General features: G+C 50.1%; 1 protein-coding gene across 2 annotated transcripts in view; it reads right to left on the reverse strand.

Annotated features, from left to right (window-relative positions):
- PMP22 (peripheral myelin protein 22) overlaps window positions 1-12,829 on the reverse strand; it is a 32,430-nt gene that overhangs the window by 11,018 nt on the left and 8,583 nt on the right. For both annotated transcript variants that reach the window (XM_059996699.1, XM_059996698.1), the window contains one exon: window positions 11,909-12,008. In XM_059996699.1, coding sequence (XP_059852682.1) covers window positions 11,909-12,008 — 100 coding nt within the window. The remainder of the gene's footprint in view (window positions 1-11,908; window positions 12,009-12,829) is intronic.

Genomic DNA, 12,829 nt, shown 5'->3' on the forward strand with positions numbered 1-12,829 from the left:
CTTCTGGAGGAGTGATCTGCAGCAAAGCCAGTGCTGCCGTAATGTCATTTTTTTGTAATAAAGCAATTATCCAGCACTTCGGTAGGTGAAGCTGGAAACAAAGAAATCTGAGCCCCAAATCTAGAACTAAAACAGTGATTCTATTTTGCTGCAGAGTGGCCTTCAAGGCACACCCTCAGAAGGGGCACAGCTGGCGCAGGTGACATCCTAGATTTCCCTCTCTGATTCTGAGATCTTTTCCTAAAGTCTTTACCTATCATTAACAACAGGAGACTTCCGCCAGACCTCATATTTAGAGAAAACTCAAAATCATACATGTTAAGCCTACATCAATAGGAGAAGTCCCTTAGATTTAATAACGTAATGAAATTCTTCTCGAAACTCTTTCACCAGGAACTTGAATTTTAGTGCCAAGCTCATTACAATTGAGTTAGCTTTCCGTAAGCTGTTTCTCACATCAGATCCCAATCAGGAAGTCAAGGAAGTTTTTATTCAATGGGTCTTGGCTGTACACCTACTGTTTTGAGCCAAGCTCTCTGGTTTGTTCTGGGGATGCAGAGTTGAAGAAGCAAGTTTTCAACCCTAAGCACAATAAGTAACACACATACACGCTGAGAGCAAGTCCAACTATATCAATCACAGCATGTGTGAATGGGTTCAGGTCACTCATTATAAGATGTGGAACTCCATCTTGAATTACATCATTTGTATCTGTAGCCTGATACAAGAGATATACCTAAAACCAACAACAGTTGAAAATCAAAAGATTTTGAAAAGAGACACCAGGCAAATATTAACCAAAACGTACAGTAATAATAGCATCAGGCGGACGGGATTCAAATTGAAAAAGAGGAAAATGGCCAGTGAGGGAAGATCCAGTTTACCATGAAGAAATAAAAGTCATAAATTTCTAGGCATATAATACCATGGCCTGGAAAAAAAATAAAGCAAAAAATAACTGAAATGTGAGAAGAAATTGATAAAGCTAACAATCATAGTGGAAGATTTAAGCATAGCTCTCTCAGAATAGATAAATCAAGTAGGTCAAAATACGGTAAGATATAGATTATTTGTATTACAGCGTTAACCAATTCAGTTTAATAGCTATGTAGATCACGTGTGTCCCTTTAACAAAGACTACAAATTATTTTCAAACACACATGGGATAGTCTTGCAAACTGCAGCAGGCAACAACCAAAAAATCTCAATAAATCTCAAAAAAAAGCAGACATGATGTAAACACAACTAAAGGCAAACAGAAAGTAGAAACTCAAAACAAACCAGCCAACATAAATTGGGACATTTTAAAATAGTATTCCAGATAATCCCTTGGATAAAGAAATCAAGATGAGAAGTAAAGATTTCTTCAGCAAGGAATGATATTGACAGTACGTGTGTTAAACCCACAGGCTGTGGTCCCAGCCGTGCTCAGGCCACGCCCTCCATCAGAACAGGCCTGGGTACCCCCGGCTTAACCGGCTACTTGCATATTTTTGCCCCCGAATCCCTCTCCTGTAACAAGTGGGATTAACTATCTCAGAGGATTGTTGTAACGATCAAATAAAAGTGTTGATATAAAAGCTCTGTACAATACAAATAACCCCGTGAAAAGGCTGAGCTGAGGGGCAGAGTAAATGAGCACCTACAGACTGTTCCAGGATGGTACCTGGGGCGTCTCCACCTGGGCCGCACCAAGTACATGTATAACGGGGACAGCCGTGTCCACATAAGCCATGTTATTATAAGGTGCCAACAGGAACACCAAAAAGTATTTTAATACAACTCTGCTATCATTTCATACGGGAATCTTCAGCACAGAGTTTGGCAAATTATCTGTGACGAGTCAGGTTGTAAATAGTTTAGGCTTCGCAGGCCATACGGTCTCCGTGGCAACTACTCAAGTTTGCCACCTTAGCAGAAAATCAGCCTTAGTCGATATGTAAATGAGTGGGTGTGGCCTGTTCACCTAATAAAATCTTATTTACAGAATCAGGCCGTGGACCCGACTGGACCTGCAGGCTATCGTTTGCCAGCCTCTGCTACAGACAAGCACATCCGACGTTCAGAAAACAATTGTTAGAGTGGAGAGACCTGGACGGAAGGGAAAGCCCTGTCCACTGCAGTCCTGTTTCATACACATCAACCTTCATGTGAGACCACCGTGCCCAGTGGTGAGTCTGAACTTCTACCCAAGCCCCAAGGCAGTGATACTCTTTTCTCCCAAACCACAAGCTCAGGGTCGTTAGCAGAGCCCATGATCAGCGCCCGGGAACTATTCGTGGAATCCCCGGGGGCAGCGTTGTAACCTCCAACGTTGGTGCCAAGCACAGGAATTAAAAGCCTTTCGCAGACCTGCTGTTCTCATGCGCATGCCAGGTAATAGGGCTGCTGACAGCTCTCTGACGTGGGCCAGGCCGTGGCTGCCAGCACACCCACTCCCCCCGCAGAAGGGAAAGCTGGAGATGCCCAATGACCAAAGGTCAGATTCCTGCCCCAGCGGCAGCTAAGCAATGAAGGAAATACATCTGCCCCCTCAGCTGTATTCTTAGCCCAGGGCCTAGATCTGGTGAGCTAAGAGCTCAGAAGGGATGCAGCCCTCTTCAGTGCACCAGCCCCGCTGCGTTCCTTTGCCTCTTTCACTCCCAGCCTGGAGCCACGCCCCTGGCAGCCCCTCCCCACCTTGCATTCCACTCAGGCAGTTCATAAAAGCTCTCTGACTCCATAGAGAGAACAGGTTTTCCGGAAGTGAACGGAAGGACGGTGGCCGTTGAGTCAGAGGATAAACTGGGGGTAGCCAAGCCAGGAGGAAAGAGGCCGTGGGGGTGAGTCACCCCTGCAGGAGTAAGTGCCGCCCATTTGCATAATGCTGTGCTGCTTCCCAAAGCGGGCGACCCGCCAGGCCTCGATCCCCGCCGATCCCCACCCCCAAACCTCGCTACCCTACCCACCGCCATCCCACAAACCACCGCTCTCCTTCCTCCTCGAGATGAATGTCATCCCAGAGACGGCTGACTTGCCCAGCGGCCTGCCTCCTATCCAGGTGGCCTTGGCTGTCAAGCTTCGCTCACCGGTGCCAGCCTATACGGGGCCCCGCGTGGTCCTCGCCCAGGGCTCCAGCTTCTTCCCATCCAGTCCAGCTGGGAGCTTTGAAATCGGGCCCAGGGCTCAGGCTGACTTTGCCCGTGACCCACGCAGGATGCTTGCCAGAGGGGAAAGCTACACAGGGGCTTTCAGCTCCCTCTGGCCAGGAGCTCACGCGGAAGAGGAAGGCCACGGGGGAGGCTCTTTCAACTCACAATCACGAGGGCATTTCAACTGCAGCAGAACCTCTGGCTGATGACTAGTGAATAGAAGTTCAAGGCGCTCTGGCTGCACCTGACACCATCACTCAGTTAACTGCCCTCCTAACCAAGAGGCTTCCTGATGGGCACAGGAGCTAGTTTTCCAGAGTCTAATTTATATGTGTGGTTTGATACCACAAGTCTTATTCTCACTAGTCTTTAGACTTGAACAGGGAATTTAATACAGCCATTGAGGTTCTGAGGTTACTGAAAATATTCAGCTGTTTCAGGCTTCCTCTATTCCCTGGTTGGAAAACTCTAGTAACAGGAGGGTCAGGTTAGGCTGTGTTTCCCAAAGACTTGTTGCTGATTAAACAGAAAAACAGAGGGAGTGGCTTCCATGGTCAAGTATATTAACCTCCCTCCTCGGACACTGCAATGTACAACGACGTACTCAAGGCTCTGAGAAGTCTTACCATTAAAAAAATAGCCTGGGTAACTTTTAAATGGTGTTTTCCAAATTGACTTATTGGAGAACCTTTTTTGTTGGTGTTGTTAAGAACAGGCCACCTGGACATGCGGGTTTTGGCCACAGACAATGACAGTGGAAAGGAGAAAGGCATTTTAACTGCCCGATCACAAGCTGTGCTGATGGAAATGTACAGGGAAGGAGGGTATGCCTGGGGGAGGGGGCTCACGATCTTTGCCTTTAAAAGGCATTCTCCATATAAAAATAATCAGAGGTCCCCTCTCCTTTTTAATCCTAAAATATAAAAAGGAAGCCAAGCATCATGGAAATTAAGAGCCCCCAGCCCACCAGTCATAGGAAAGCACCCATGCTTCTCTCCTCCCCATGCCTACTGAAGTTCTACCCAATTTCCCAGGCCCGGCTCAAAGGTTCCCCTCCCTGCACCCGCTGTCACAGTTATATCCTGAACAGGAAGAGGCTCCAGGACACATGGGATGCGACGGGTGCCTACTCAAGGTCCCACCTCCACACTCACCCTATTAGGCCACCGGGCACCTGCCCCAGGTAACCAGCTCGTAAGAGGCAGACCCAGTGCAGAAAAGCAGGGACTCCAGGTACCCACCCACTGGGGTGCTGAGGAGTTGAAAAGCATGTTTGAAATCTAACAAATTAAAGGATCCTGCTGCCCTTCTTTAGGTTTGGCATCCACAGAACATAGGGAGGAAGGAGGAAGAATGGGACAGCAAAGGGAGAGAGTTCCCCCTTCTCTGCTCATCCACCTGCCAAGCCAAACCACGAGCCATCTGCAGAGAAGCAGCAAGGGGCCGATGCTTGCCATCCAGAGGCCGATGCTTGCCATCCAGAGGCAGCACGTTAGCCAGCTGGGACAGCCAAGGACTGTCACCAGCACCAGAAAAGCCACTGCAAGAAGAAGGCAGCACAGAGAAAGGAAGATTCTGGGGAGATAAAGCCACAGCCTCCAAATATTTGAAGTCAGTCTGGGGACACGATGGGCGTTTAAACTCCTTGAGGACAAGCTTGCAACCTATAAAACCCAGGTCCAGCCCCCCAGGCATGAATGAAGACATCCAGAAACGACTGGAAATTCAGAGGACAGTCGTGGCCTCAGCTATGTAATTTGTTAATGACAGCATCCCAGGGCATTTCCCCCGCATCACCGGCCCCTCCTCCCCAACCTCTCTGCCAGCTCCCTCCTGTACCCATCAGCTGCTGGAGTGTCACAGGACTCACTCTGAATCCCTCTGCTCCTCTGCCTCTCCTCTCATCAACTCCCCGGCACCAGGACGTCAAATACCCTCCGTAGACACGGATGACTCCAAATCTGAATTTCCAGCCCAGACCTCTGCCCTGAGCAACAGATTCCCAAATCCAAGTGCTTTGCTGACATTCTACATTCTCAGTGTTAACGGCCAGGATGAACTTTCAAAACACAAGTCAGGTCACGCCACTCTTCTGCTCCAAACCCTTCAGTGTGGCTGGGCTGTCCTTCTCAGCATCATGGCCCGAGCCGTCGGCCCGTCCTCTCCTGCCTGTAGCACACTCAGACACGCCAGCCTGGCACTGGTGGACACACCAAACTCTTCCTGCCTCAGGGTCCTGGCCCTTCCATCACCTTCTGGAATTCTCTTCCTGCATTTCTTCACACAGCTGATCTCTCCCATCTTATAAGCCTCCATCCACGGGACTCTGGCAGGAAGAGGCCTGCCATGACCAGCTGCTTCCTCCCCAGTGGTGACTTGCTATTCCATCGCTCTCTCTGTCTCCTACAGAGCGCTGCCCGCTGCCCACAATGACTCATTCATTGTCTATCCTCCGTCTCCCCTGCGTAACTGTGAGCTCCATCCGCCGGGGCAGGGGCTGGTCTTTCTTGTTGAGCTCTGTCTGCCCAGCACCTAGGATGCGCTCCATATATTTGAAGAATGGATGAATGGACCACGCTGGCAGCTCTGAAAATGAAAGACGTTCTCTTGAAGGGTGGTGAGTTCCCCATCACTGGTAGGATGTGCACATGGTGGGCACATTGCAGACAGTCCGAAGCTAGTGGGATGGGAAGGGGGATGAATCTGATGACCTCCCAGGTCCCCGCCAAGGTCAGAGTCTACGTGTGTGCTGATGACCACATACTCAGAAGCCTTCATGCCAGACTTCCTCTTCTCAGGCACCAAAGACCAAATCCACACCCTCAGGCCACCCCACGGCCAATCCCTGCTCCTAAACTACAAGGGATGCTTTCTTGACTCTGGTAAAATCCTGGAAATGCAATTTAAATTTTTTTTTTTTTTTTTTTTTTTTGCCGCACGCGGGCCTCTCACTGTTGTGGCCTCTCCCGTTATGGAGCACAGGCTCCGGACGCACAGGCTCAACGGCCATGGCTCACGGGCCCAGCCGCTCCGCGGCATGTGGGATCTTCCCAGACCGAGGCACGAACCCGCGTCCCCTGCATCGGCAGGCGGACTCCCAACCACTGCACCACCAGGGAAGCCCAATTTAAGTTTTTTAAAAAGCAAAGCCTGAGCTTCCAGGGCCATATGGTACAGACACAGGTCTGAACAAGCGTTCTGAATTAACTCATGGATGCTGGCATCTGCCGAGAGACTCCAAGGGTTGAAACATCATCATTATGACACCACGTCCCACTCCCTGCACCTCCCTCGCCTGCCAGGACCTCCTCATCCCACAAGGGCCTGTTAAATCAAGAGTCATTACTGGGTCAGAGCTTGCGGGTTGGCCCAGGGAGCCACAGAGATTTTAAATTGCAAAACATGAACCCATAAGTGCAGAGGGCCTCCTGTGTTTTCTAAATTCTGACCAAAAGCTGAGCCTCAGATGAAGAAATGCTATGATGTCCTTGCAGAAATGACAATGCCACCAATTGGATAAACGAGATATATCTGAGATCACAGAAGACACAGACACAGGAGACCACCGAGGGCTCAAGTCGGGGGCTCCTGAGATTGGCAAGACTTATTTTTTTCTAATTTTCAATCCGAAGCATTGGTCTAATGCTGCCCACAACCTAACGGCCACGAGGTCGCTGCTGCTGGAAATAGATAGGTGCATTTCTACTTTGTAAGATTTCTGATGTATTCTGCCTTATAAACGCACAAGACTTTTACTCCATCTTGGAATAAAACAGCTGAGAAATGCATATAAGACAGAGCAGGTCTAAATGAAATCATAAAAATTAGAAACCATCCATCTGCACCAAACTCCTTTCTGGGGTCTAGAAGGCTCTACAGGCTGGCCGCTGCTCCATCTCCTGTGCTCTCTGTTCCTCAACTCTGCCAGGCTCCTTCCCGCCCCAGAGATCTTGTCCTCGGGAGGTCCCGCTGTCTAGAACCTGCCCCAGATGTCCCTGTGGCTGACTCCTTCCTGGTCATCCTCAGGCGGTCATTTCTCCAAGAGGACAGCCTTCCTCACCCAAGTCCCTCATTACACATCACCCTGCTTTATTCTCTTTGTCTTTCCTATCACTGCCCCTGACTATCCATGTTTCTTGACTGTTCCGCCCAGTAAAACGGAAACTCTTGTCCACTCTTGCAGCCTTGGTGTCTGCGGTGGAATCTTCTACGGGGCAGGTGTTCAATGAATAGTCCTGCATGAAAGAACAGAGGGAGGGGGGAAAGGAGGGCAGGGGGAGTCCTGAGGTGGGAAGTTCAGGATCAAGGAAGTGAGAGAAGGTTGAAATTCCAAGATGAAGGGGAGGAGAGATGGGACGTGAGGCTTAATGGGAAACAGGAACAGATCATTCAGGTATGGACCTTAGCACAGATGCTCATCTGAAGATGCAGACCAGTAAAGGACCTCTGAGAGGTTTTAAACTGACAGTAATACGATGAGGTTTGTATTTTTAAACATCATCCTTGATTCAATATGCAAACGAGTTACAAGGAAGGAAGAAAGGTCAGGAGTTAGGAGGCTGCAGCAGCGGCCCTGACAGTAACTGCAGGCATGGTGATGGGCGTGGAGTGGGACCTAGGATGCTTCTGAGAGGGGAGAGAAGGAAACACATCCAGGCAGACTCTGGGCATGAAGCTCACTGGATGGTGAAGCGGCATCCACTAAAACACTAGAGACCATCAAAGAGGGAGATCGGGTGGAGGGGGGCAAAGTCTGGCCGGTTTGGAGATGCCTCTGGACATCCCAGCCAAACTGTCAGGTAGGTTAGCTGTATATGCTCATCTGGAGGTCAGAAGAGAGGTCTGGACAGGAAGGAAACAAGGATTCAAGAGACATCATGAAACAGTAAGACTTGTTAACGACTTGGGAGGTGGAAAGAAAGAGAGGCAAGTCGAAGGAATCTCCAGTTTCCAGTACGGGTCACTGTCTTGCTGATGGCGTCCAGGACACAGCAGAGATGGGCCATTTGGAGAATCCTAAAGTAATCGGGCTCTGCTCTGAAACTGCATAGGACACAGCAGAGCTCTCGTGAAAGAGATTGGTATGGAGCGGGGTAGTCAAAGCCCTGAAGGGAAGAGTCTCAAGCCAGGCTTACTGGGAGGTGCTTGCTATTAAATTTCTATGAATCGAGAAGCCATGCTTCCCATGAAGCCAAATGACCCCATTCTCAGCCTCCCTTGTCACTAGGTGTGGTTCTGTGATGAACTTCCAGGAAAAGATAAAAGCAGAAGTGTGTGGTCTATCCGGGGACGTTTCATTAAACGGGAGGGGGACACATTCTTCTCCTCCTCCTTTCTCTACCCTTGCTTGAAGGGTAGAGAAATGGCTGGTGCTCTAGCAGCCTTTTGGTCCATGAGGATGAGGACCAAATCTGAGAGATGGCAAAGAAATAAGCTAGAAAGTGCCTGGGGCTCTGACAATTTCCTGGAACAGCCATACCTATCTCAGGCTGCCTACTTCCACACTTCTTTTGAAAGAGAGAGAAATAAACTATCTTATTTAGGCCACTACCATCTAAAGATGTACTGTTTTATGCAGTCAATCTTAATCCCATTTGGAACGCTAGCCAACCGGTCTAATGTGTCCTTCCATTGCCTTCCCCTTGCTTTAGGTCATCATTGCCTCAGTAGGGAATCGCCTCCTCCTTGCCTGCATTTATTTAAATCCTGCCCATCCTTTGGAGGATGGATCAAATCCCCCCTCCCACATGAGACCTGCCTTCCACTTCCTCCCCTGAACTCTGGCGCTGCCCGCCTGTCCCCACTCCTTGGGTATCTGGCCTATGCTGCCCGCACAGTGATTCATCCCCCTGCACAGAGCTCAGGACTGTCAAGGCCAACGTGCACATTCTCCAAGTCCTTATATCCCTCAGGCCGAAAGGCTAAAACAAAGTCATGATAAATATTCCCCCACTAAGCCTCCTTCACCTCCACCTGCAGACGGGATCAGGATGGGGCCAGAGGGTGTGTAAATACATTTAGAAAATGGAAAAGCAGACAGAGTTGAGGGCATTTAGTGAGGAATCTAAAACTACTCTAATATCAAGAAAGAGTTTGAGGGAAAAAAATCTAATCTGTTTCCTTCCAACCGTATAACATAGACGTTTGACTGTTGTGCAGTTAATGTGGCACAAGCACCATCCGTATAAGAAAAACAAGGGAATGACGCCCTGCAGAGGTGCACGGCCCCAGCCCCGCACGTGCAAAAACAAGCCCCTTCAGCAGAAATAGCAAGTCTCGTAGACCAACGCGTTTTCACATAACATGCTTGCAACATATTCTTCACAAATTGGTATCTGTAACAAATTACTTTCAGTTACTAAAATAAAAAGTATGTTTGAAACATTCTAAGAGCAACTATGGACCGAGGTGACTGGTTTACAACTAGCAGAGTTCATCTGTAAAGGCAGTCTAATTTTTTTTAATTCTGTATTTTTTTCACCTCTTGTTTGGCACAGAAACGGTTCAACCCAATCGAAAAGGCGAAGGAGTCCCAGAGGCTTCACCCCCATCAGAGCTGAGGTTGTAACACAAGCTGACCCATCAGAAGATGAGAACAGAGATAGCGACCACTGGGGAAGCTTAAATGGGAAGTTCTGACTTAGAATCAGCCCAAGTGCAAACAAACCCAGCTTGTCCAGAGTTCCTCAGAACGCCCTTACTGGGAGAGCCGAGAAGGCAGATGCGGAGGAGAAGCACGATCTGGGACCCGCCCCGCCCAGGGAAGCAACCACGCGGATTTGGATAAAGACCCGCGATGCACACCCCAAAGTCACTGTCAACGAACCCAGGAAGGTGAGCTTGTACACAAAGAGCCAGCTGAGCGATAGGAATAACGCTGGTGCCTCTTTGAGAGCTGCTGCGAGGGCGGAACAGCAGCCACTCCCGACCGCAGAAGATGCAGGAGGCAGGTCCGCAGCAGGCAAACATCACGGTCCAGCAGGTCGGACAATTTAGATCACTGCGCCTCTGCCGACTCATCCCTCTTGAAACCCAGCCGGGTTGGAGTATGCCTGCCAAAACTGCTCCTTCCGGGACTGAGTCGAGAAACCCCTGCCAACCCCACGTGGCCAAATGCCAGTTGGGCAATGTCCAGGTGGACACCTCGGGGGGGGGGGGGGGGGGGGGGGTCTCAGGGAAAGCCGGCCCTTGTGGGCGGAGTCACCACTCGTGGCCACCAGGTGTCAGTAGCGAGCAGGGAGCCTCCCATCCTGAGCTTCAAGGAACTCCAGCCAAACCCTGCCCCGGAGACCGGATGCTGTGGCTTTGGGGCCAAGCAGTGCTGTGGCCACATGCGCAGACGCTCCGAGTGTTTCAGTTATTTGATTGCCAACTCACAATGCAACCTCTAGGGTGGTTTGAATTCAATATCCTTCACAGACTCCGAGAAAAGTTTAAGGACTGCTCCCTTCAACAAAGACTGGTGTCTTTTCTTTTCTTCCCCCAGGAAAGTGGAAACATAAAGCAGGGTCTTCTAGTCCTTGCCTATCCTCCCCATATAAACTACAGTAGTTCGAGCAGTTTCTCTTTATACTGAGGTTGGAGATATTTCGTTGGTGATACTTCAGGGACAGCTTGAGTACTGCTGGGTGCAGAGCCCTGAGGGGAAAAGTCCCGCAAAGAAATTGGACCGTGCACATACAGAACGAAGGGCCACTGCCCTTCCTGCTTTGTTGAGCTGCGTCTGAACTGGTTTCTCTCACTGAGCGTAACATCTTCAACAGAAATACTTGATCTAGGGGCGGCTGCAGCCTCATCAAAACGTGTACTTTGCTGGTCTTTAAACCCAAGATGTCAGGAAAGTTCTGTCACATCTATAGGTACTTCCCTCTCCAGGCTAAGGACATGTCCTTTGGAACACGAGACCATGCAGAGCCTGGCCCACCGTGTCCTCAATGCCGAGCACTGTGGCCCCTGCCAGGGTCCACGCTGCCACCAGACACCTCCCAGTCACCAAAAAGAATGCATCCTGTTTCTCTCTGCCTCTCCACATCCAAAGACACCAGGTCCCCACTGAGCCCTCCGTCCCTCTGGGCACTGGAAGTAGCTGGTGAGTGCTTCCATGGCCAATTAACTCCTTAACCTGAACCCAGGAAAGCCTGGTTTCCAATATCTCACAGAAAAGATGCTAAGGACAGAGCAGAAATACTCCCGGGCTAAGCTTGGGGTTGTGCAAATAGCGTCAATGCCCCATCTTGCAACGAGGAATCGCTCAACAGCTATGATGCTAAATGGTACCCCTGAGGCCCAAGATGCAGAGAGGAAATCCTATAACTGGAGACCAAAAGCTGGCCCGTCTATCCTCAGGACAGCCCCCCCATCACTGCACCAGGAAGACACAGGACATTCCTGGATATCCTGCCACCAAACCAAAGACGCTAACTGGACTGAAACTCCCAGTGGGGTCTGCCTAAGGTTTTGCATCATCACTGCTTATGTGTGTCCACATTTCTTCGTTCACAAGAAGCCTTACACAAGTGATGGGAAGCAGGGGGTGGGGTGCTTTAGGGCTTCTCTGTAGGTAGAGAGAACGCACAAAGACTCCCCAGGATCTCAGTGTAGCCAGTGAAGCGACCGCCCCTCCCCTTTTGTCTTGGGACGTCTTGGCCATGTCCCACCCCACCCTGGCAACAACTCTCTAGCTTATGTCTTCCAAGAACAAGTGCTTCCAGGTCTGGACAGAGAAACATGCCGCGGACAGATCAGGACGAACCTGTGGAGCAAAAAACCATTCTCACCGTTTGCTGACGATGTGAAACAGTGTTGGACGTTGCCCAGTGAAGAGGTGCTACAGTTTTGCCAGAGGTCGGTCGCGTGTCCGTTGCCCACCATCCATTGCTGGAGAGAACCAGACGTGGTAAATCAGGGGAGTCCGTGAGGAGTGACGGAAAGGGGGAGGGAGAAGACCAAGGGTAGGCAAAGAGCAACCTCCTCAACCTGTCTACGGGGCCTGCCCCTGCCCTGCCCCGGGGCTGCCTAGCCAGAGTCCAGGGTCGTGCTTGAGAAAGGGGAGATGTGGTGGTCTGGCCCAGACAGCCAGAGGGGAGGGCCGGGGCTTTGCTCGTGAAAAGCACTCTGTAAGTGTAAAAGTACTACACACACACACACACATAAGTTGCTCTGCGCCGAGGTGTGTGCTGTAGTAGAAGGAGCCGTGGACTCAACCCAGGACACCTGCATCCAAGCTCCCCCCACCCCCCATCTCCCGGGTATCATTCCCAAAGCCGCAGCCACTCTGAGCCCATTTCCTTACTTACAATTCCTATCAACCTGACAAGATCGCCATAAGGCACACTTAAGATGTTGGCAGGATGCTGGTAAACGATGGACCAACTCACCAATCCCCAACATAATTATTTCTCAACCTTTGAACCAGGCCAGAACATCACGCCTGGGACTTGCTGTATATACAGAAGTTAAGGCCACGGTCGCATAACTGCCCGAGTCTGGGCTTAGCTTCAAGAAAATAAGTTTAAAAGCTAATGAGCTTGACGTCTGATGGTTTTGCAACACAAGTTATCCCAGTGACCTGTTTGTACTGGAGGAGGCTTTTCTAAGAAGCTACCACGTCCACAGCGCAAAGCAGACCTGGGGCTGTGAACTCTTAGGGAAAAGCCAGTTTGAACTTTCCAATTTCAAGTCCTAAAGGCTGTTTTATG

The sequence above is a fragment of the Delphinus delphis genome, chromosome 19, assembly GCF_949987515.2.
Source record: "Delphinus delphis chromosome 19, mDelDel1.2, whole genome shotgun sequence".
NCBI classification, from domain to species: Eukaryota; Metazoa; Chordata; class Mammalia; order Artiodactyla; family Delphinidae; genus Delphinus; species Delphinus delphis.